This window comes from Plecotus auritus (genome assembly GCF_963455305.1).
Source record: "Plecotus auritus genome assembly, chromosome: 9".
Taxonomy (NCBI): domain Eukaryota; kingdom Metazoa; phylum Chordata; class Mammalia; order Chiroptera; family Vespertilionidae; genus Plecotus; species Plecotus auritus.
Genome location: NC_137783.1, coordinates 123,899,096 through 123,924,232, shown reverse-complemented (window position 1 = coordinate 123,924,232; position 25,137 = coordinate 123,899,096). Strand labels below are relative to the sequence as shown.

Below are 25,137 nucleotides of genomic sequence, written 5' to 3'. Positions count from 1 at the left end.
GGGCACAAAACCAGAATCTGCTGCTATGTGCTCAGTGACTAGGAGTTCACCATCTTCCTTTCCATGTTTGCCTGTACCTTCCACCCTGCTAGGGTCTCCATGGGGTGTATCCCTGGGTCTCTATATTGTCTCACCCTCTGCAAGCATCTAGCCATCTCTCTGGATGGTCAGAGAAGGGAGTACCATTAAAACTTTTTAAATGCAATTTAAACCTTAAAATCTTTTTTTAAAACTATAGAATAACCATATGTGGAACACTTGCAGACTTTAAAAGTTATGTTGTACAAAGTGCTTAAGTACACTGAAAAGTGTTCTGATATATTTTAAGTAAAACAAGTAAATTACAAAATAGTATATGTAATACACTCCCTACTAAACTGGAATACATGTATGTATGCATTTGCACAGATTCACACAGAAAAAAGAACTGGAAGGTCACATGGTGGGAGTGCAAGTGGTTTTTATTTTCTCATGCATTTCTAAATTCTCCAATAAGCATGCATTATTTTTGAACATCAAAACCATGATTGTTTTTAAAACTAAACACCCTGAGAGGCTGGCTGTGAAGGAGGTGCACTCTCCCCCGACTATACGGGAAGAATCTCAGACGTGGTTTACTTGACTCCCACCTTCCACCAGGGAGTCTCTGATCCTCTCCTGTAGCTGGGAGCGAATCTCCACTCGGGCGCTCAGGCCAGAAGCAGAAGCAGAAATCCCAGACCCATTCCCAGAGGGCCTACTAGCTCCTGGGGGGCTGCCTGGTGTGGAGGAAAGTGTCTGGACTTGGAAGAGGCAGGCTGATTCAAATAACCTCTCTGGGCCTCAGGAACCCCATTTCTTTATCTCCAAGGACTCTCCCTGCTTTGTAGTCATTTTTGGTCACATATACTTTTTAAATAACAGCTTTATTGAGATATAATTCACCCATTTAATGTGTACAACATGATGGGTTTTAGCATAGTCACAGGGTTGCACAATCATGTCACAATTTTACAACAATTTCATCACCCCATAAAGAAACCCATGCGCTAACCGGTTTGGCTCAGTGGATAAAGCGTCGGCCTGCGGAGTGAGGGTCCCAGGTTCGATTCCAGTCAAGGGCATGTACCTTGGTTGCGGGCACATCCCCAGTAGGGGATGTGCAGGAGGCAGCTGATCAATGTTTCCCTCTCATCGATGTTTCTAACTCTCTATCCCTCTCCCTTCCTCTGTAAAAAATCAATAAAATAAATATTTTTTAAAAAAGAAAGAAACCCATACTCACTGGCAGTCATGCCTCCTCCCCACCCCAGCCCTAGGCAACCACTAGTCTACATATCCAGGCGTCCTCAAACTACGGCCCGCGGACCACATGCGGCCCGCCAAGGACATTTATCCGGCCCGCCGGGTGCCGCTGCCTGTCCTGCTTAGCAGCCGACTTGTCCTGGGCCTGCAGTGTGCATAGGAATTTGTTCATAGTTTTTTTTAAAAACTATAGTTCGGCCCTCCAACAGTCTGAGGGACAGTGAACTGGCCCCCTGTTTAAAAAGTTTGAGGAACCCTGAATATACTTTTGAAAATCTAATGAAACCTTCTTTCAGAAAAAGAAATGGGTGTTCAGACATTTTGCCTACAATTTCAGGGGCTCTATGGGCCCCCTGAAGCTTACGGACACCTTGGTAATGAACTCGGCCATAGTGAGGAACCTCTGTGTTTCCCCATCCCATCTCTGGGCATCAGAGGCCCAGAGCGCAGGGGCTTACCCTGGGCCACACAGCGAGCTGGTAGCAGCACCACACCCAAGCATCGCCTTTCTGTGGTCCCCCAGTGACAGAGTTCCATAGGGCCCTTGTGTTTATTTGTTTGTTTTTAAGAAGGGGCATCAGCCACCTTGTATTGATTTACAACTGGGTGCCAGGCACTATTCTAAGTGCTTATCACATGTGTTCATTTAATCTTCACAACAGTCCTGCTAAGTGGACATAAAAATCACCATTAGAAAAATGAAGAAGTTGAGACACAGAGAGGTTAAGTTGCTTTTCTAACTTGTGAATAGGAGCTAAAATAGCCCCTTCCCCCCACGCTTGCTTTGCAAATTCAGAATCCCTGGTTTCTGGTATGTTCCCCCGTGGGGTTCATTCAGGCCCCTGGAGAAGAGAGGAGTGGACAGAGGAGTCTGAGGAGCACGAGGAAGGACAGGTGGAGGGTGAGGAGGAGGCTTGCAGCAGCAGATATTGCTTCCCCAGCAGCTGCCAGCACCTGGAGGTGGTGGGGCTGCAGGCACTGACCCCCAGCTGGTGCACTGGTGGTGACTCTGGGAACTTCCTTGTGGTCTGGCTCTACCCAAGCTGCTGAATGACGCTCTGATAGCTTCCATATACAGACAGTTCATGAAAGGACTGGACCAGGGATAATTTTCCCGGAGGGAGATGGCAGCGGGGCCCAGCAGGAGCAGGAGAGGAGGTTCTTCATCTCCTAATGAGCTCCTCTGCCCATCCATGCCAGCATTAATTTAACATCAGCTGAACACTGGGAGGCAGGTGGTGGAGGGTCGCTTACCAGCCCGAAACACCTGCTAATGCAGGAAGCATTCTGTGATTAATGGAAATCACAGAGCCACCGCCCACTCCTCTGTCCTTGAGGTGCAAGGAGCTTAGCACCAATTTGGCGTAGGGCTCAGGGAGTGCAGGGCCAGCCCAACAGACTTTTTTATTTTCTATTTAGGAAGGCAGCACATCTGTTCCTCTAGAATAAACCCTGAATTCAGAGGTGCCTGCTTTTGAAGGCAACCTGAGAAACTGTCATCCTGCTGCATTGGGGACTGGCAAGAGGAACTTACACTTCTCATAAATATTCAGAAGCAGGCGGTCATTTACATAAAGCTAGAAACAGAACGGATTTTCTTTTTAGAGAATATCTTGGAGAGCCACTAAAAAACTAAAGATGTCAGGAGCATAAGAATGAAAAGTAAACTCTCGGATCCTGGGCTGGTTTTGTCTGGCATGGAGGCGGCAACGGTGCCCCTTTGCTCTTATGTCACTCTTTCCCAATGAGAGTGAAACGTCAGCCTCCTCGTCAGCCTCGATAACCAGCGGAAAACAAAGGGAGCTGTCACACCCACTGTGCCACCTCGGCTCTGAGACCTCCACCTGGGAAACAGACTTGGGGACAGATAATGCTTCAGCCAGCCTTGCAGATAAATGCAGTTAGTTCCCAGCCCAGACACTCTCTGCTGTGTGAGCCCATCATGTTAACTCCTTCTGATACTGCTCTGTCTCCCCTTTTCCTCTGCCCTGACCCCCAAGACCACTTGGAAACCCAGGCACCAAGGCTGTACCATTTTAGGGGACTGGAGAGGAGGGGATTTTGCCAATACCCCCTGCAGGGCAGCCACCAGGTCAAAGGAAACTCATTCCCATGATCCTCCCTCAGATCATCGTGGGTGTGATTCTCCTTTACTACATCCTCGGAGTCAGTGCCTTAATTGGGGCAACTGTCATCATTCTGCTGGCCCCTGTCCAGTACTTCGTGGCCACCAAGCTTTCCCAGGCCCAGCGGAGCACCCTGGTGAGTGTCCATCCTTCCCCCAGATGCCACCAGATAACAAACACACACGCACACACTATCATTGACCTCCAGCAGGTCACTTCACCTGTCGGCTTCACCCATTTCTTGATCCGTGGGGTGGGATTAGTGAAGAAGGCAGGAGCTGGGCATTGTCTGTGCAATGGTGAGGACGTTGGCTCAGTTCCTTCCTCTTGTATGGGACGGGGGCAGACGAAGCCCTTTTCTGACTCGGTGCCCCTGGCAGGAGTATTCTAACGAGAGGCTGAAGCAGACCAACGAGATGCTCCGAGGCATCAAGCTGCTCAAGCTGTACGCCTGGGAGAACATCTTCCGCACGCGGGTGGAGATGACCCGCAGGAAGGAGATGACAAGTCTCAGGGCCTTCGCCATCTATACCTCCATCTCCAGTGAGTCCACCCAACCAGCCAGCCCTGTGTGCTGCTGGGATAGGGTCTCAGGGCTTGGGGGAGGGGTGGTGGCAGAGCAGGCGGCTTTGGGGTCATCCAGTCCAGCTGAGCCTCACACTGTCTCATGCAGCAGAGCCCCCAGAAATCACAATGTTCTTCAGTCATTTATTCAGAAAACGTATTGAGAGCCTGCTGTGCGGGGGCACTGTGCTGGCCCTCAAGATACAGGATGAGAAAGAGAGATATGCTACTGAGTTGATATGTTCCTGAGAGGCAGCAGTGAAGGAATAAATAACAGTCTGAATTCTCCTAAGTGTGAGGACTCCTTTCAATAAGTCAAACTGAGCTGCCACTGCCTGGGGAAGCAACAGGAAACTTCCATCTATCTGGGGCCCTGAGGAGGAGAAACGTTTTCTTTAAACAACAGGAGCTCGAGTTTGAGGTCCTCACAGGTGTATCCACACCAACTGAATTTACATTAACCAACTGGTTTGGGAACTCCAAGCCCAGAAATAGAGAGAAAAAAAAAGACCAAAACTGGTAAAACTCAGCAGACACACATAATAAAACCACTTTCCAGAGAACATGGGGCTTCTGTGGGGAACATTCCTGTTGAACAATGAGCTAATAATAAAGAAATAAAAATCCTCCCAAGAAAATAAATGCATCCCCAGAGTGAATCAGCAAATGCAAAAAATAGGAGAATTACTCCCTCAATATCTGTAGATGTCAGAATAGTCTGAAAGAGATCATAAAATAAGTGTGTGTAAAATAATTAAAGAGCTAAAAAAAAAAAAAAAGATATAGAACCTACAGGGCAGAACAGGAAAATACCAGGAGAAAAAAGCAAGCGAAAAGAACTTGCAGAAATTAAACATTTAGTTACTGAAATTAATTTGATGGATAATAGTTCCCAGTCAGAGTCAGGGTGTATGAGATCAGGTGATCGATAGAGTCCTGGCTGAAGTTTATCTCAGTTGGTCCAATGGCTCAATGGGAGGAAAGAAAAATGCAAACAATAAAAATAAAAAATAAAAGCACCTCAGTGTACAGGTTAAATGAAATAACATAGCTAAAGAGAGAATTTGTGAATTAGAAGACTGACCTGTAGAAATTACACGAATGTGTCAAGGGAGGTAAACGGTTTTCTGATGGAAAAAAATAAGACCCAGAGGTGTGTCTTCCTGAGGTCACTCCTGAGGTTAATAGTATGACTCAGACTAGATCCTCTGGAGTCTCTAGCTCCCAGCCTTGAACCATTTCCACACAGAGCTGGGAAACTATGGGCGGACAAGGCTTAGGACACAATGGGGCACCATTTTCAGGTTGTTTTCTCTTACTAAGAAGAGAAACAACCTAGAATGGGCTCTGACGGGAGTGAAAACAGGGGAGGAAATTAGAAGAGATGAACAAATCTGATCACCTCCCACAGCTGAAATGTGGTGGGGTTTTTTATGTGCAAGGAAGAGACATCCCTGGGGTGGGGTGGGGGCAGAGCGGGGAGAGTGACAGGTGTTGGGCAGTAGGGGAGGGTGCACTAGATGTGTCTCCCAGATAAGCTCACAGAGAATGGACAGTCCCTCGAGTCATCTGGGCATTCCTGGTGTTCATATTGCCTAAGGTCTGCTGTGGACAGGTGGCCACCATCCAACCTGATGGTTCTCACAGGGCAAGCCTTGTACTAAGCACCCAGGTGTCCTGCCTCTCTGTGTCCAGCCAGACCCTGGGGTCCTGTGCCTCAGGCAGGGACCCTTGTCCAGTCAGCAGTGGCCAGGCCTCCCACCATACACAGCACAGCCATGGCATCTTTCTGCAGAAAGTCCTGCTAGGATCTGATTTTCTCAGACTGGAGCTGTGAGCAGGGCAGGCAGCCATTGCTTCCTGGATTCCTCACCAAGACACTACAGGTTGCTGGTCTCTCCCCTTTACCCTCAACCCTGACCCTGTGGCCTCCGACCCTTAGGCTGAGCACTCCACAGGACAGCAGAAATTGGGGAGGACATAGAGAGCTCAGAAATCAGTGTCCACAGACCCAGGCCCTCTTCATCCTTCTCTCTGCCAGCTCCTCCTGCCCCTGGGTCTGGTTGTGTTAACAGAAACCCCGCCCTGTGTACAGCCTCCTGAGTTACAGACACCTGAGAACAGGGGGAAGAGCCAGTGAGGTAGGAAATGGCTTCCCCCATCAGCCAGGTGACTTTCTCTCCCAGCAACAACACAGCAGGGTGGGGTAGGGCAGGCTCATGGTTGCTGCAATGGGAGAGAAGCAGCAAGGAAACTGAGGCACTGGCAGGAAAGTAGGGGGCAGCCTCCGTCATGGTGATGGGGGCAGGTGGCAGCTACTTTGCTCCTAGGAGATGTATGCTCATCCCGCATTCCATCCTATGTAAACGACAGCGGAAGATGCCTAGGTTCCCAGGCTGGCTCACTGAAGCCTATCTAGTGGGTGCACTTGTCCCCTGGGGACCTGAAAAGACAAGCCAGGGCTTTGTGAGTGGCCTGAAGCCGGGAGGACCCAGGGAAAGGAGACTGTATGTTGTCAAGAGCTGAGATGACTCTGGAAGGAACAAGAGGCTCTGGAGCCAAAGGGGGACTCAGAAGGATCAACAGGGCAGCCCAGGCGGATCCCTGGAAGAGGCACTGGGGAGGGAAAGGAGAGCGCCCGCGGGAGAGCTCTGAGAGCCCAGCGCTGTTTGCTCAGGGTTGGCCCTTCCTGGGATGGGTCTCTTTGTGTTGGTCAGTGGGAGGGGGAGAGATGGATGGTGGGTGAGGCATCTCCTGGCTGCAGGTATATGCTCTGAGTGTGTTTTCATTGATCTCCTCCCAGGCTTCCTGCCTTCTGCTCTCTGTCCCCAGGGATCAGGACACAGGTCATTAGGCTTGAGGTAATGGGGCATCTTTAACTCTCGCCCCCGGTGCCAGCCATGGGTCCTGGTGCCACAGAGAAGCCCCGGAGTCACATTTCCTGATGGGGCCCATCTGGTGCTGCCTGCTGGGCTTTCAGTCTGTCATCCTACACCAGTCAATCAGGCTGTGGGGCAGACAGGTTACCTCGGACTCTCTATCTGATGGTCTTACTTTCAGCTTCCCTGAGAGCTGTGTGTGGAGCCTTGGTGCAGGGCAGGGCAGGGCCACCCCGGAGGGGGTGAAAAGGAAATTGGGTGTAGTTTCCCCACCATCAAAATTCAGAATCAAAGAAAAACAGACATAAGTTACTCAGTGGGTGTTGAGTGAGCCCAGCCCTGTGTGCTTGGCCCTGTGCTAAGTACCGGGAGGAATGCAAGAGTCAGTAAGATGTGCTCCCCATTCTCAAAGAGCGTGTAGTCTGCTGAGAAGTCAGAGCTAACAGTGTGGCAGGGAGCTGTACACTATGTGGACCTGCTCCACGCTGCCTGCCTAGCAAGCCTGACTGCACTTAATCCTCACATCAACATTGTGAAGTGTTAGCTCCATTGTCCCATGTTACAGCAGAGAAGACTGAGGCTCAGTGAAGTTAAATGACTCACTGAGGTCCTCAGCCAGCAAATGTAGAGAAGAAGGAAGCCCATGTGGACCGGGAGTTCACACAGAGCTTCATGCAAGATGAGGCTTGGCGGCATCTTGCAAGATGGGCAGGATTTCAATGAGTAGAACAGTGGTCGGCCAACTGCGGCTCGCGAGCCACATACAGCTCTCGAGCCGCAGTTTGCCGCTCTGTTGACTAATGAGTTTGCCGACCACTGGAGTAGAAGATAAAATGGGAAAAAGCTGGAGGCAAGTGCTGTGGCCACTCCCCTTAGAAGTCAGTTCAATACTTGTTTCCTTGCAGCAGCAGCATAACTCTGGGTATTTAGTCCCACCATGTATTTGAGGACAAGCTTTGCAAGGGTGACAAAGGGGTCCTAGGCCCTACCAGTCAACCAAGCTGCACGCTGCCAGTTCATTCTGTCCTTTATGCAGCACCCATTCCAGAGCCTTCTCTCTGTGCCAAACTCTCCTGAGACCTTGGAGGTGAAAGGCATGGTACTCACCCTCACAGTCCTGTGGGTGATCAAGCCATGCCTGTGGTCAGAGCCAGGGGTCAGTTCCAAATGCCCCACTTCCTCTTTTGCGGTACTCACCGGCCCTAGCCTCTTTTGTTTCTTTTATTCACTTATTTAACAAGTCTTCACTGGGCACCTGCTGTGTGTCAAGCCCTGTGCTAAGCATGGGGGATGTGGTGTTGAGAAGAAATATCGGTCCCTGCCTGCTGTTTGCTAGGTCTAGTAGGGAAGCTGGTCATGGGACCGTGTGGTGAGTGACAGGAGTAGAAAGGGGTGTTCTATAGATGCAGTAAGAAGTGTACCTGACCTAGTCATAGAGTGAAGTTCATAGCCGACGCTCAAAGAATGACTCCTAGGAATTAACCAGGTAAGGGGAAGAATGTTCCGGGTACAAAGGGCTACAGGTGAGAAGAAGGACAGTGTGTCCGAGACGCAAACATAATCCGGTGAGCGGAGGGAAACAAGGCCAGATTATACAGGACCTTGTGCCCTGTGTGCAGGCCTCTGGGTCTTCTTCTGAGGCAGGGGCACCATTGAAGGAGTTTAACTGCAGGAAAGGTGGGTTTGCCGCCTCTCCTAGTGTTCTGGGTCATGACCTTCTGTCCTCCCAGTCCGGTCTGAACCACCGTCAGGTGGGCCCTCCTTGGATGAATGTGACTGGCCTCATACCATGTCCTAAAAAGCAAAAAACAAACCCCCAAGCCTAACTATGCCATGCATGGGGGTGGGACGGGCAGGAGGATGCTGGTGAACCCCATTCATAGGGCACCCAGCACCTGCCCCAGTCCATAGCCCAAAACTTGAGCTCCTTCTGTCCTCCTCGGTGGAGGCCCTGTCTCAGAACAGGGGCCTCCTGACCTGGTCCCTCTTCCTTCTCCAGCTTCTCTGAAATTCTTTTTCAACATCTGCTCTTCCTGCCACCAGCTGGTGCAGCCACGGTGGGTGTGGGTTGCCGATGCATATCCTGACCTTCTTGGGCCTGGAGGTGGCTGAGGGGGAGCTGGGAGGTTCATCAATGAAAGAGGCAGAAATCAGTGTGACATGTGGGGCCTCCTGCTGTGCTTCCACCACTGCCAGCGGCAGACACACCGGTGACCTGCTTTTCTCCTCCTCTGCTGACGTTGAATGACTATCAGACAGAATGTAAAACAGCCCTGTGCACATCCAACTACACTGCCCCCTTCTGCAGGTGCTGCCTGCAGTTAGGCCAGGCTGTGAGCCTGCAGCTCCCACGGGCCATCCCTCACCGCCCACCCCCGGGACAAAACTGCAGTTCACCAGAGGCACAAATGGCTGGCTGCAGCTCCCTGCCACGTGGCTTCTGAAATATTTATCTTTGAAAATGAAAAGCTGCTGGTATTGTGGTGCACCTGGCACCCACAGAACCAGGCCACATTCCTTAGGCCAGTGGTTGGCAAACTCATTAGTCAACAGAGCCAAATATCAATAGTACGACGATTGAAATTTCTTTTGAGAGCCAAAATTTTTAAACTTAAACTTCTTCTAACGCCACTTCTTAAAAATAGACTTGCCCAGGCCGTGGTGTTTTGTGGAAGAGCCACACTCAAGGGGCCAAAGAGCTGCATGTGGTTCGCGAGCTGCAGTTTGCCGACCACGGCCTTAGGCAAAGCCAGGGGAGCGGTGGCCTAAGCCCCGCTTTGGTTTCGGTTGATTTGTGGGTTTATTTAATTTGGGAAGGGTGGGGAAAGCCAGCATGTTGTTCACTGCTGTGCCCCCCGAGCCCAGTATCATGCCTGGAACAGAGAAAACCCTCAAAAAAGAATTTTTTAATAAGTTATTCTTAGAGGATATTTTGGGGGAAGATGAATACCACACCTACCCACATCTCTACACCACAACAGAGAGGCTGTCACTTTCGAAGGAGGCCTTTGAAGCCGCCTACATGCGGCTACACTTGTCCACCGCAGCATCGCACTTACACATCATTTTGTAATCTTCTGCTCTCACTTCGTGTTATTCAACAGGATTCCCTGCTCCCTAACATACAAGATCTAAGCAGTATCTTGTTCTCCTTTTCTTTTTCTTTCCTACCCCATGCCAAAGTTGGAGAGAGATCTATTGGTCATATTTTTTTACCCCTCCGTCACCACCCCCGTTAACATCTTACAGGGCTTCATGTGGTTCAGGAAAATAGAGGCAAGGCCACAGTGTTCAACCACGACAGCTGGGATGCCCAGCTCCCCATCCTCCCCACCCTCCACAGGGTTCAGGGGTGTCTGCTGAGCCCAGAGCGCCAGAGCCTCCCAGGCCTCCCTGACATCCCTAGTTCCAGCCTTGTCCACTTCAGGGCCCAGCGGGGTGCTCTTCAGAGAGGCCTTTAAAATACAAGCAGCTGGTAATTCCATCCCCCAGTCCCGGCCCCAAAGGGGACCCAGAGTTCCTGCACAAAGGCCATCCTTGCAAAAGAGGGTGAGGAAAATGAAAAATTATATTTTCATTCTTTAGTGTCTCCATACAACAGCCAGAACAGGGTAGAACATTAATTATAACATACTAGAGGCCCGATGCACAAAATTCATGCAAGAGTAGGCCTTCCTTCCCCCGGCTGCCAGCACTGGCTTCTTTCTGGCACCCGGGACCCAGGCTTCCCTCGCAGCCCCAGCTTCCTCCGGAAGGTCGTCTGGTCTAATGAGCATATTACGCTTTTATTAATATAGATGGATTCTCTTTTGAGAGAATCAGCTTTGGAATACTCACTTTTAAATTTACTTATAGCATGTCTCATTCCTCAAAGGAGCTCAAGCAGCCACAAGAAGAACAAAGACAACAAAATAGAAAAAAATATAAATGAAGGAAAATCACAACCAGGAAAAACATGCTCCAGAACAAAGTGTTAATTATGACGTGTTCTGTGACTGCAGTATCTTCCTGAGCGTTGATGAACCACATTTACTTAAACAGCCCCTCATGTTGGATGTTGCCAGTTGATCTCATTTCCGGTGGTTTGTTTGCTGTGGCTGTGGCTGTGGCTGTGGTTTCGTTTGCCTGTTACAGTGCTATAGCTAGCACCAGCTTGCTGAGGGCTTTTTGCTTCTCTCAAATGATTACGTGTTCAAGATAAATTCCCAGGAGAGGGATTATAGGATCAGAAGGTCTAAACTCCGTGGCTCTAGCTACAAAGCACCAGATTGCTTTCCAAGCAGAGTTGCACCGATTTACAATCTAACTCTGAACCTGTTCTTTAGCTGGGAGGGGTCTCAGCCTGAGGCAAGGGCCAAGGGGTGGTGCACAGGTGTCTTGTAGCTTGAACCCCCCTCTTTGGTAGTTGCTGGGATAGGCAGGAGAGGAACAGAAGGAGGCCCCTGTCCTGAGAGAGCTTCCTGGAGTAACTGGCCCTGGAGGGGAGGGACAAGGCTACCTTGTGTTTAGAGCTATACAGTAGGTGATAGTCAAGGGCCCAGGCCTCATGGGAGTCCTTCTCCTCCTCCCTCTCCCCTGCCAGTGATGGCTGTGCTATGTCCTAGTCCCAGACCTGGGTCCCTTCTACTGCAGGAAAACCAATAATGCTTATCCTGCCTCTGCCCGAGACTCCGGGGGAGGGCTGTGGCACTGCTGTGGGCACCTGGAGGCATGGAGCCCTCTTCAGGAAGGGCAGTTAAAGCACCGTCATGTATGCTACTGGTGTTGATGAAAAGCCTGTGGTCAGACAGATTGGCAGAGCCTCAAGAGCCCCAGCTGTATCTCCTCCATGAGACTGGGAGCTCTGCAGAGACTGTGTCTCCCTCATCAGATTAGGAATCTGCCCCCCAACCCCCAGCGCCCCCAGGTGGGCACAATGTCTTCCCTATCTGCTTGGGAACTCCCTAGGGGCATGTTTCCTTTCTCCCCAGCATATCAGGGCCTTCCTGGGGGCATAGTTTTGTCTCCTTCCTCAAACTAGGAGCCCCCTGGAGGCAGGGCTATGTTTTTCCTCCCACTTGGGGTCCAGACCTCCATATACTAGTATACTGTGTATGTACTAGCGGATGCAGGATTCTTGGAGTAAGTAGACACTCAGCTTCTCGGATTGGTGTTAACCGTCTGGACTTCTTCGGAGTGTCTGAGACTTCACCATTCATTAGATAGGGCCACATGCACAGGCTGAGCCTTTGGCCTTTGGCTCCTGGCTCTTTTGCTTTCATTTGGCTAATTACAGAGCAGATTCCTTTCTGGCTGGCCGGGAAGAGGCTACGGGGAAAATTAAAGATGAGATAGGAAGGTGATAGTAGGAGGGTCGCTCTTTCTGCAAGTTCAGGACCCCATGCCCAGACCTCAGGCATCTTCCACGTTGGGCCAGAGGAGCAGGGACCTGTGGAGCAGGGCTGAGCTAGCAGTGGGCGAGGTATGATAGTCAGCACCTGGGGCTCACAGAGCCTGTTCCCTACATTATCTCCTCTCATCTTGGGGGAAAGCCAGAGCATGTGAACAAGTAAGCACAAGTTCATAAAGAACATGTGAAGAAACTGAGGCACGGAGTAGGGAAATGACCTGCCCAAGGTCACCCTGCTCATACGTAGCAGGGCCTCCACTGTTCTCTGACTTTAGTCCAGCTCTCGTTACTCTCTGGGGTCCCTATGGAGGATCCGAGGGCCACATTTAAACAAACCAACTGCCCCACCTGGGCATGGACTCTCAGTCTTAGAGCTAAGGGAGACCCCGTTGTAACCTGTCCTTCGTCGCTCATACCTCAGTGTGAATGAGTTTGAAATCTTTCCCAAGAGCCATGGGAGGTTAGGAAGCCTCTAAGCCTCTGAGGGAACCCTGTTTGGGGGGATCCAGGGACCAAAGGCAAAGAAAGAAGAAGCAACTTGCTGGCTCCAGAAACCCATACTGCTGGCCTCCCAGTTGACCACAGGCCGCCACCTCTCCAATCCCATCTCCACCACTTTTTCACGGGGCTTTCTTCACACTGTGGAGCAGAATAGGAGCATGTAAGCCTCTATGTAAAGGCTTATGTCTCAGAGGCATGGGACAAGAGTCCTCCTGAGGGAAACAGGTAAGGAGCTGGAGGTGCCACAGGGCTGGACTTCTGCCCCTACCCTGTCCCATGGCTGGGGAAGGGACCCACAGGCTGCACTGCCTCCACCACCCGGGAGAGGGCCTTCATTTTAGCTGCCTCATCCCTCTCACTGAACTTGTGCTTCCTCCACAGTTTTCATGAATACGGCCATCCCCATCGCAGCTGTCCTCATCGTAAGTGGCTGCTTCCTCCATCTCCGGGTAGGCTGTGGGGGCAGGATGTCTGGAGTGGAAGGCCGCCCTTCGGCACGGGACATCGGAAGGTGACTCAGCAGTAGAACTGCAAACAGGGCAGTGGTCTGCAAGTCTCTATACAGAGTGGGTGCCTCCTCCACTCCAGGAAGACAAGGGCCTCGGGCTTCCGGGCCTGGAGGACCTGAGGCTTAGTCTTCAAGAAATTAATCTTTCTTTTAAAAATAGCTACCAAGCATGTTTATGGTAGAAATGTTGGGAAATCCAGAGCGGAAAGGGCAGAGAGAATTTAAATCACCCATAATTCCACTGGCAGCATCTTCAATGTGTTTCTTTCCAGTCCTTTTTGAAGGCACGTAATATGACCTTTTTACGAAAATAGGACTGGGCCGCACATGCAGTTTTGTAACCTGCCCTTTGAACTGTAAGGGTACGGCACGAACAATCCTGCACGTCATTAGATATTACAGTGGAAGTTTTCCTAAGCGATTTTGACCAAAGCCATGTATGAGCTCAGCAGTGGGGGCGGCATCATGCCCCCCCAGAAAGGCCTGGGCCCCGGTGAACCTGTAGCCCCTTCACCCAGGACTCCCATCCCTGGCTTCTATGATAGCTACCGTTATTTAAGAAGATGCATTTATTTCCCCCGGGGCCAGTGTCCCTGAGCTGTGAGTTCACAGCCCATCAGGCATGCTTGGAAATTCTCTTTCGACATGATTTATTGGGTTGGTTCAGGCCTGGCTCTTCAGGGAATTCTGGGTAACAGAGAGCCAGCCAGGTAGCCAGGGGGCAAGCACTGTGACCAGGTGGTTATAGTTCTCCTGGCTGAGGACTGCTGTCTGAAATGGGGCAGAGCTGACCCAACCTGAGGGCTCCGCCCTGGCCACTCCTGGCAAGGAGGGGGCAGGATAGGGAGGGGCATCCCAGCCCTCCAGCTTTAAGTCCTGAGTTTGCTGGGGACGTTGCCAGGAGATGACTGTGAGGATGGTGGAGGTGTCCCTAACTGGAAGGTCCCCTTGAGTCCCCTGTTCCAGGCCTCTTGTTTCCTTCTGGTGTGGGAGGGGCCCACACTCTGTGCCTCTGTCCACAGACCTTCGTGGGCCACGTCAGCTTCTTCAAAGAGGCCGACTTCTCGCCCTCGGTGGCCTTCGCCTCCCTCTCCCTCTTCCACATCCTAGTCACGCCGCTGTTCCTGCTGTCCAGTGTGGTCCGGTCTACAGTCAAAGCTCTAGTCAGGTGAGGAGGCGGGTCCAGCCAGGGCACTGGACAGGCAGCTCATGTGACAGCCCCAGCACTGGCTCCGGTGACTGACAGTTACAGCCAAAGCTATTTGGTCCCAGGACATGCCTCCCCACTGATCTGGGCCTCTCTGAGCTGGTTGTGGGGGGCAGAGGGGTGTAGGCCCCGTGTGGCTTCCCTCCAAGCCATCCCTGAGAAAGGACTAACCAACTTGCTTCCATAGCTCCAATGTCAATGTCAACTCCAAGATAACTCTATAAAAAAAAAAAAATTCAACAGTGAGCCAAAATTGGTACATCTTCATAAATACTACCCATTGGTCCTAGTTCCACCCTCCAGAGCCACCCAGCATGAGCACCATCCCTTTCCCACAGGACAGCCCCCGGATTTCAGAAGATATCCACTGAATCTTTGTTTTCCTCAGGCCGAGCATCCCCTGTCCTTCCCACGGGTCCCAGAGCCTTCACAGCCCTGGTCAGTGAAGCAACTTCCCCCACATGCCTGCAGGACCTGTCCCCAACTGGCCTGTGCTCTGGGAGGCCCCACTTCCAGGCTCTTGAGCCCAGTGGTGACTGCCCCTCTCCCAGAGGCATCGCCCTCTTGGGAATGAATGCCCAAAGGTAGAGGGCTGAGGCTTTGACTGTGAGGATCTCCTTGGTCCTCTGAAATAGCTCCTTGAAAACAGTGGCCTGTCATATCTCTGAGGAAAGCTGGCTATGTCCTTCCTCATCGTCAATGGGACCAGGCAGTGACAAATACCTTCTGTACCCAAGCCCCTATAGCCTTGAGGAAAATGACACCCCTGTCTCATGGGACCCTGGCAGGTCCTGGGCAGCTAGCAGGAAGGAGTAGCTATTGGGTTGAAGTAGCTGATGGAAGGAGCAATTTAGACGAGGAAGCTCTGGCCGGGGTTCTAGGATGGAAGGGGTTATATATAACCCAGAAAAATTGTTGTCAAATGAATATCTAACCAGGGACTAACAGGCTGGAAAAGATCAGCTCTCATTTCCAGGGTTGGCTGTGCTGCCTCAGTTTTATTGGCCACGCATTGTGACTTCTAATGACCACCCCCTCCCCAATACCACCCAGCCCTGTGATTCTGTGTAAAAACCACAAGAATGCTGCACCTGTTGGAAATCCTTGTGCTGATTCTCAGGAGCATTTCCATATGCAGACACTCACTGTTGAGAGAGTGCTGGATCCAGGAGACACGGAGGGGGGGGGGAGGAGGTAGGCAGAACTGCCAGTCTATTTACTCCTGGTCAGGGGAGGGGGGTTCATGCACAGAGCAGAAACCAGGGGCCACAGTACATTTAGAGCCTTAGACTATTCTTGCCTTGAGAGTTGGAGGGCCTGTCTGGCCCCAAGGCTATGGAAGATTTAGCAAATGGGAGCAAAGAGGTATATAGATCATTCTAAAGCTGCCCAAGACAGGTTCCACACCCCCAGGGATGAGAGAAAATGAACGAAAACTTTTGGAGCCTTCTCTGGGTCCACAGGAAAATTCCTGGGGTGGGTGGGGTGGGGGAAGGCTTCTCATTTATGAGTTGAGAATAATACACCTCCCCTAGCAGGATTAAACTGTATGCTTATAAGACATACAGCGTCTGGCATATAGTATGTACTCAATAAATATTAGCTACTATTAATAACCAATTCTAATCCTAATTAACCTTAACACTGACCAACCTTAAGTCTAACAGTAACTCATATAGTCTAACACCAACCATCTTTTAGTCTAACCAACCTTAACATTGAACTATTCCTAAAACTAACCAAATATGCCCTAATCCAGACCCTAGCCTACTCCAGAGGATTGTTCAACCCTAACAAATCCTGGTAACACCTATTGCTCCCACCACAGATGTCCCTGCTTTATCCCCCTCCAGTGGGAGCTTTGTAGGGGCTGCACCTCAGGACCCAGAACTTTCTCAGAGCTGCTCTCTCAGGCTGCACCCTCTCCCTTCTCCCCTCCCCTCTGCCCCTGGCAGGGGTGAGGGGTGTCTCTGTGCTTCCTCTGTAGCGTGCAAAAGCTGAGTGAGTTCCTGTCCAGTGCAGAGATCCGAGAGGAGCAGTGTGCTCCCCGGGAGCCTGCGCCTCAGGGCCAGGCCAGCAAGGACCAGGCCGTGGTGAGTGCCTGGTCTCCCCTTGCCACTCATCCCTGCTGCATCCTGCCTCAGCCTTTCCTCACAGGAAGGGGGCTCCCTTCCCTGCACAGCTCCCAGCCCCCTGCGCCTTCACCTCTTCCTAACCATCCCCAGCCCCTCAAGGTCGTGAACCGCAAGCGTCCTGCCCGGGAGGACTGTCGGGGCCTCACAGGCCCACTGCAGAGGCTGGCCCCCAGTGCAGACGGGAATGCTGACAATTGCTGTGTCCAGGTGAGTCTGAGACCTTGCACCCCATGCCTGGTCCCCCAGCACCATCACCAAGAAGGAGCTCGGCATCTGAAGGGCCAGAGACCTATGTGCTGAGCCCTCTGCCCCAAGGTCACCGTACCTGCCTGTGGGGTTCATAGGGACAAATCTTCCATCTCAACCAAGTGGGGGGCCCACGGCTGACCTCTCAGGGAGGGTGCCTCGGGCAGGGGTGGGCATGAGAAGACCATTTCTCTACTCCCCTGTCCTGGAAGTGACCCAGGGACTGGAATCAGTGGGTTTTTTGGCTTTCAGGGAGGAGGGGAGGCAAGAGACTTTAACACTGAAAATCCAGCTGTCTTTCTGTTCTCTTGCGGGCGGTGGGTGTTGCCAATGAAGATCATTGGAGGCTTCTTCACATGGACCCCCGATGGAATTCCCACACTGTCCAACATCACCATCCACATTCCCCGAGGTAAGGTCCCGCTCACCCCTCCATCATGGTCTGGGGTGTCCCCTTTAGAGTCATGTTTGAAGTGCCCCTCCCCAGGTCTCCACCGAATGGAGAGAACAAGAAAAATCAGCATTTATTGAGTGTCTGCTCTGTGCGCACTTATGGTGGGTGCTCCAGGGACTGGATGCTAGAGAGGGGGTGGGCTTCATCCTCGAGGGGTCTGTATACAGCAGCAGGGACAGGGCAAGATGGGGGCCTCAATGTCAAACCACCGGTGGAAGACAGTATGGGCACTTAGCAAAAAGATCAGACCCAAGTAGCCAGGGAAGGCATTATGGAAGAGGTGGGGTTTCTCAGCATAAGCAGGGTCCCTTGGGCCAGGAGGCAGGGTGGCCATTCTGGCAGGGGCAGCAGCTGAGCAAAGCATGAAAGTGGGATGGAGGTGAGACTCAGGGTGGTGTTAGTGGGACCATGAGGAGCTGGGCTCACACTGAGGAACCATGGAAGGGAGAAGAAGAGTTTTGGGAGGGATGGGGGAAATCATCGGTGAGGAAGGAAAAGGAGGGTGTAGATTTCCAGAAGGAAAGGTTCAAAAAGGGAAAGGACTCCTTGGGGATTCTAGGTAGGAGGAAAGGAAATGGGGCCCCAGGGTTGGGCGTATCTGTCTGTCTTTCTGGGTGGTGGTTGTTCAGACTCCCTCCTGGCCCTAGCCCCATCTGCTGGCCTCCCTCCCTGCAGGCCAGCTGACCATGATCGTGGGGCAGGTGGGCTGCGGCAAGTCCTCGCTTCTTCTTGCCACCCTGGGGGAGATGCAGAAGGTCTCGGGGGCCGTCTTCTGGAACAGGTAATACACACAGCCTCAGGGCTCAGGTAGTGGGGAGAGACTCACAGTGGGCGGGTGGGCAGCCCTCCTTGCAACCATCCTGCTCCGTTAAGGATGCCTTTATTGTGCATTTGTTGAGCACCCACTGTGTGTCCAGTGATTACTCTGTGACTGGTCATTCCCATCATCATCATGAATACCCATTACCCTTATTATGTGCCAGGTACCTTGCCAAGTCCTCTACATGCATTATTCCATTTAATCCTTATGACAACCGCAAGGTGAGTACTGCTGACAGTTCTCATTTCATAGATGACGGTTCAACTAGTTGCCCTAATCCATCCCCCTGATAAATGGAATTCCAACTCAGTTCCGTTTGATTCCAAAGCCGATGCTCACTCAGCGGAGGGGGAGGGGGAGGGAGTGCAACCCAGACAGTGGTTTCCAGCTTGATCCTCAGCAAAGCTGGAGCAGACCATTCAGTCAATGTTTTGAGGAGCCAAAATGAACCCAGACAAACATGGGTTTCTGGGGAAAGATCACTATCTTAATTAAAGAGCCAGAACCCCACGCTGAGTCCAGCACGAATCTATTATTTATACCCACCTATTCCCAGAAAGCACTTGAGACTAGTTGTTAAATGATACATATAAAATAGAAGCTTTTTAAAAAGAAATAAAGGAACCAAGAAATGAAGTGTTTGGAAAAGGTGTTCAGAAACCTGGGCAGAAGTCAGCTACTGCATTTAATACACAAGCTGGCTTGGAGCTTCCCAGTAGCCGAGGGAAAGAGGGACCGGATGGAGGTTTTTAGTGCCTGGAAGAAAGAGTTCCAGGAGGCACGAGGCTGGGAGATGGAGGAACAGGAGGCGCAGAGTGGAGAATGCTCTGGGGAGTTTGGTTTGTTTGTACAACTGTGCATTTATTCCTTCAGTGAACAAATGAGCAGTGTGGCTGAGCAAGCTCTGGAGCCAGGCTGCCTGGGTTCAAATTGGGGCTCTGTGCTTCGCAACTTCTGTTACCTTTCTGTACCAGCTTTCCCTTATTACCCACGGGGTGGACGTGAGGCTTAACCTAGCATGTGATGAGTGCCCTATAAATATTATTATAAATATTATTCTTTGATGATGTACTTCTATGCCAGGAACAAAATGCTCTTTAATTGTACTCCATCCTGTCTCCCAGGAGACTGTGGTGTGCTCCCTGGGGACAGAGACCATCTCTTATTTGTCTCTGCATCCACCGTGGCTCTGCTAAATGAATTTATTTGCTAAATGAGTAAACCAGAAACCATGTATGACCTTCAAGAGACTGCCAGTATAAATGTGTTGTTATGTGTCTCTCCTTCCTGCATCCCTTTGCCCAAGCTGTTCCCCTAACCCAGAATTTCAGCGCCCAACTTCTCCACCAACATTGGGAATGAGTGAGCCCTGTTAGTGCGCATCTCTCACTGCACCGTGATTATCTGCGGCCGTCTCCCCCTGACACTGAGCTCCTTGAGGACAGGGCTGGAGGATGATTCCATGTTGGACCCCAGGTGTCCGACATAAGATGTGGATTTTGTGAGCCCCTCTGTCCAGACTACAAAGGAGAAAACCTAGCCCCTGCCTCAGAGAGCTCACCCGTCTTGAGTAGACAGAGGCGTGCAGACAGACCCCAGGGCAGGCCCCGAGGGTCCACTGGGTGAGGCCTGGCATTCCGGGTTGGAGAATTACTGCGGCAGCCCTGAGCAGATCTGGCAGGGTCCAGCTCTCCTGGAGGATCGTGTGACACCCAAGCATTCCCTTTCATACTGGTCGCCAGCCCCTGCCCGGCACTCTGCTCAATGCACTATCAACCTGGGAATTTGCAAACTCTCTCTTTAATCTTTAAAAGGAAAGCATTGTTATAAAAAGGCAATATTAGTAGATGTACTTAAATGAAATCTTTTCCATGAAAATAAAAAATAGGGCCATTAGTGTCTGCAGTAGAATGATTTTCAACGTTCCCGGGGAGCCAGCAGGAAGCTGGGCCCCGAGGGAAAGCATCGGGTGGGGAAAAGGTCCCACCTCCCTGTGCAAATCAGCCTCCCTCGGGCTCCCTGCTGCCCGCCCCCACCCCTGCCAAGGCTTCCACATGGCAACAGTGCATTAGGCCCTGCTTACCCTGGGCCTGCCTCTGAACATTGTTGTATTGCAGTGGTTGGTGTGAAGGCTGCCTCCCGAGATCCCTGATTCCTCAGGGATGAGAAATAGGTTCCTCTCAGGACTGTAGTCCCATTTGCTCATATAGTTCCTGGAGCCTTTGGGGCGTTGGGCCCAGGGTTCAGGTGCACCCAGATTTCCTGGGCAGACAGGAGAAGGGACACTATGGGAAGCCAACCTTGGGAATCAGATGGTCTCTGCTTGTAGACCTGACTCTGCCTCTCTAGCTGTGTGACCTTGGGCAAGTTACTTCACCTCTCTGAAACTTAGTTTCCTCAGCAGGACAATGAGGAAACCCTTTCCTCTCTCAGAGATTGGGCATGAGGACCCAATGACATCATTTGGAAAAGGCACTGTGGGTAGAAAAGGTAACATTTCAGGGCAACGACAAGCCTGCCTGTGGCAAGATGAACAGAACGTAGAGACCTATGAGTCCTAACTTCTTCCAACCTCAATGTCCACCTCTTCCCTTTTTGCTTATTGCTGGGGTCTTAAAAGAGTGTTGGGGCCATTCAGTTCCTGCTCCTCCTGCACCTTTGGGACCAAGCCCTGAGCTGAAAAGATGACGACACCCCCACCCCAGTTCTCGAGCTATGAGCTATATTATATTCTCCCAGTGTCCCTGTGAGGTTTGTGCAATTACCCCCATTTTACAGATGAGAAAACAGAGGTTCCCCTAAGTAAAGGGGTTTGCCTAAGGTTTCTCAACCAGTGAGTAGAGTAGCTTCTCAGATACAAACTTCGGACCCCTTATTCTTTCCACTTCTCCTGCCTCCTCCCCTGTCCCAGAGCCCCTCCCTCCACCTCCCCTGTCCCAGAGCCCCTCCCTCCATCTCCCCTGTCCCAGCACCCCTCCCTCCATCTCCCCTGTCCTAGCACCCCTCCCTCCATCTCCCCTGTCCCAGCACACCTCCCTCCATCTCCCCTGTCCTAGCACCCCTCCCTCCATCCCCCCTGTCCCAGCACCCCTCCCTCCATCTCCCCTGCCCTAGCACCCCTCCCTCCATTTCCCCTGTCCCAGCACCCCTCCCTCCACTTCCCCTGTCCCAGCACCCCTCCCTCCACTTCCCCTGTCCCAGCACCCCTCCCTCCACCTCCCCTGTCTCAGCACCCCTCCCTCCATCTCCCCTGTCCCAGCACCCCTCCCTCCATCTCCCCTGTCCCAGCACCCCTCCCTCCATCTCCACTGTCTCAGTGCTTCTCCCTCCAAGGCTCAGCTCTGCTGTAATTCCTACCAGCCCTTCCTTACTTCCTCAGATTGCTTCCTCCTCCAAACTACATTTTAAAATTACATTTTTCTCTGAGTCTAAAAGGATGTGCATTAATTTAGAAAAGATACACAAGTATAAGGAAGATAAAAACCATCACCCAAAAGTTTCCAGTCTTTTCTATGCATTGGCATACGTGTCTGTGTGTACCTTCCCCTCAGTGCTTCTATAATACCTTCTTGCTCTACTTTCTTCTGGCCCTTACAACGTTCTGTATTTGTCCGATTCACTCTACCAGACTGTGAGCCCCTGCAGGGCAGGTTCTGTGCTTTCATTCAGATTGGTGCGCTCACGTGCCCAGCTCATGGCTGGCTAGAGGGAAGGATATGGGCTTGGAAAACTAGGGAAATTGTCTATTCAGCTCAGGGCTTGGTCCCCAAAGTGCAGGCCTGGGAGAATGTCCGCAACACTCATTGAAGAGCCCAGTAATCAGTGAGAGAAAGTGTGCGCCACATATACCATTCTTTACTTTTCAGGTTAAAACATAGACATATACGTCTTAGGAGGCTCCTTCTAGGGAAGCTGGGTCTACACTAGAAAGAGGAGAAGAACCTGGATTCACTCCCAGCTTTCCCCTCCTCCCAGCTCTGTACCATTGGGCACATTATGCAAACTCTATCCCTCAGTTTCCCCATCTGTAAAAGGAGGATACTAACACCTGTTTCTAGGGTTGCTGTGAGGATGAAGTGGTGAATATAAACAACTTCACTCCGTGCCTGGCATGAGGACACCTACATTGCATCCTAGTCCCCTCCCTTCTTCCTGAATGATTAACATGTCAGTTAACAACCTCCCTTTATTTCAGATCCGTCGTGTGCTCTGCACTGTGGGGGCTGAAAGATGTTCTTCCTGCCTTAAAATCCCACTGGGAGAAAAGACTTACACAGGAGCTGATTAGAGAGGGAGCGAGTCCATTATAAGAGCTAATTGAGCAGCCCAGACAATGGTGCAAACTGGATTAGGGCAGAGAGGGCTCACTGTGGGCCCGGTCCCTGGGGAGCCCGCAGATGCGCTTTCCTCCAGATAAATGACAGCCTTTGCAACCCTGGAAGCAATCAAGGCAGGAGACTCCACAGATAAGCTTATCTGGGCTGTGGCCACACAGTTGGAATTTGTAAGCTTGGATTTTTCCATGCTGCTCACGTTACCAGCTTGTCCGTAAATCACAGCTATCTGATGGTTTAGGGACCCAAAGTTGGGTTGGGTTGAGAGAATGAAGTGAGACCACAGAGACTGGAGACTAGTGATGACATATCCATCAGGGTCTCCAGTCAGCCCTGCCCCTCAGCTGAAGACAGAAAAGAACCTCCTCATTTCCTCAGGCTTCTTTCCGCCCCTGTTTTCAGTCCATCCTGGTTTTCCTGACAAGAAGGCGTTTATCAGAGCCATGGCCCGTGATCACAGTGAAGTTATGTGGCACGGTCATTAAGAATATGGAGCCTTGGAGTCAAACAAATCTATTTTCTCTGCTGCTTGCCGGCTCTGTGACTTTGGGCAAGTTACTTAGCCTCTCTGTGCCTCACCTTCTTCGTAAAGTGGGGACAGTCGAAACACGCCTCCTTTGTGTGGTTATTTTGAGCTTTAAAATAGATAGCACTGTTTTGTCACAGTGCTTATAAAAGCTCAATAAATGTTAGCTGGTTTCAGTATTGTTTCCGTAAGATCTACTTGAAAGCAGAGCAGATTCTTTTTCCCCAAATGCGCCTGTCAGAGTACACTTCTCATTGGCAGGAGGCTGCTGCTGAACGGTTGAGAGATGGCCTGAGGCAGAAGAAAGAGCACTGGCAAAACTGGTACCAAAATCAGGTCACGTCACTCAGTGTTTTAAAAAGCAAAAACAAAAAAACACATTTACTAGAATCCACAGTGTGCAATGCATTTTACATCACAGTCCACTACATTCATATATTCCTTGATAAACAAGAGAAACAATTTCACACAAAAAATTACATATCTTGACCACACTGATTTGGGGTTGTTTTGTTTTGTTTTTCAGTGCAGTTCACTTATTTCAGATCCACTTACTGGGTCTCATTCCACGGTTTGGAAACACTGTAGGAAATGACTATGACCTTGAAAAAGTCCCTTTCCCTCGCTGAGCTTTAGTTTTCCCAATTATAAGCCAATCTTGGTGCCAGCCAGCCTCACTGCTGCTCTCATCATGCCAGGAGCACTGGTGAAGCCCTTGCTATTTGGGAAGGTGCCCATCCAGCTTCTGGAGAGGCAGAGATTGAGAACAGCAGTGTGTGCCCCAAGGAAGCCACTTGGGACACTGGGATTGGGTGGGGAGTGAGGACAGTGGGGATTGCTTCTCCCCAAAGACCCACTGTGATGGAAAGAAAGTCAATGAGAGAGAAGTAACTGGTGCTCTTTCCCTCCCATTTGTGCCCTAGCAGCCTTCCTGACAGTGAGACGGGAGAGGACCCCAGGTACAACCTTGGAACTGATGGAAGCCGGTCGGTCTGGATAAAGGAAGGGTCTGGATGTGGGGCACGGCAGGGGGAGTGGGGGCGGTGCTTATGGTGGTGGGGATATTGATTATGGATTCAGGGGTGTGCCACCTACATAATTTCAGAGGCCTTCTCAACGAAAACAAAATCTGGTTCTTAGGGAGAGAAAAAACTTAGACATTACAATGACTTGTGACCATGGTATATAAATAGATATACAGTATACCTGTGGGATTAAAATCTCCTGGTAGACAGAGCCAGAAAGTAGGTTTGTGGTTGCCACTGGGTTAGTGGGGGGAGGCAGGAAGGGAGTGACTACTAAAGGAGGCAGGGTTTATTTAAGGTGATGAAAATGTTCTGGAATTAGATTGGGGTGATGGTTGTACAACCTTGTGATTTTAAAAAGCAACAACAACAACAACAACAAAAAACACCAAATTGGATAAGAAATGTGTTCAAGAAAGGTCAATTAGAAAACATTGGTCTAAAATGGCCCTCAGGGGTGATCATGAGAAAAAAAGTTGAGAAACACGGCTGTACAGAGAGGAGGTGGGTATCCCCCAGACCAGACAAAATATGTGGTCTTGCTGCTTAATGTTCTTGTCTAAAAAATCAAAGTGAAATCGATTAATGGGTCTCTGAGACTCTCAAAACTCTCCCTAACCTCACCTCTCCCAAGAACATTCAAACACACTGAGGTGGTGGGAAGTCGGGATTGGAAAGAGTGACTCAACTATGCGGGTTTAAGGCCTTCGCTCTCTAACACTAGAGTTTCATGTCCCTGTCTTTCCCTGCCCTTTCTCCCACCTTGTCCCCAAGTGCCAGCGTGTGATGACAGGCCCAGCCTCTCTAGCCACAGTGGCCATAGTTTTTGAGCCAAAAATCGGGCCTCGTGGTATGTGACAAGTACGCTTGTGTGGATGAGAATAACAGGACAGAATAGTTGGTCCCGGAGCAGGTCAGGTCAGTCCAGGGCCCATGGGCACTGCAGCTGACCAGGTCTCAGGGCAGATCCCAGATTCCTCTGTCGTCTTCTGAGAGGACCACATGGGGCTGCAAATCACACCTTCTCAGTTCTCTCGGTGCCACCTGAGTTTCATCAGCTGTGGGTTCCCACCCACAAACTGCAGGCAACACTGTTGCCTGCCCAGCCAGGCCTGGCTCCAGCCAGACAGCACTCCCTG

The 25,137-nt window shown here is 51.0% G+C and overlaps 1 protein-coding gene across 22 annotated transcripts in view; it reads left to right on the top strand.

The window, feature by feature from the left end:
- ABCC8 (ATP binding cassette subfamily C member 8) overlaps positions 1 to 25,137 on the top strand; it is a 72,377-nt gene that overhangs the window by 26,307 nt on the left and 20,933 nt on the right. For 18 of the 22 annotated variants that reach the window (XR_013959070.1, XR_013959071.1, XR_013959072.1 and 15 more), the window contains 9 exons: positions 3,412 to 3,546; positions 3,791 to 3,953; positions 13,125 to 13,165; positions 14,274 to 14,419; positions 16,446 to 16,551; positions 16,684 to 16,800; positions 17,176 to 17,251; positions 17,969 to 18,074; positions 23,897 to 23,932. Coding sequence is in view for 19 of the 22 variants with exons in the window: in XM_080642171.1 (XP_080498297.1) it covers positions 3,412 to 3,546; positions 3,791 to 3,953; positions 13,125 to 13,165; positions 14,274 to 14,419; positions 16,446 to 16,551; positions 16,684 to 16,800; positions 17,176 to 17,251; positions 17,969 to 18,074; positions 23,897 to 23,932 (926 nt within the window). In the remaining 3 variants the exon portion in view is untranslated. The remainder of the gene's footprint in view (positions 1 to 3,411; positions 3,547 to 3,790; positions 3,954 to 13,124; positions 13,166 to 14,273; positions 14,420 to 16,445; positions 16,552 to 16,683; positions 16,801 to 17,175; positions 17,252 to 17,968; positions 18,075 to 23,896; positions 23,933 to 25,137) is intronic. The other 4 variants (XM_080642173.1, XM_080642172.1, XM_080642174.1 and 1 more) reach the window with 1 other exon arrangement.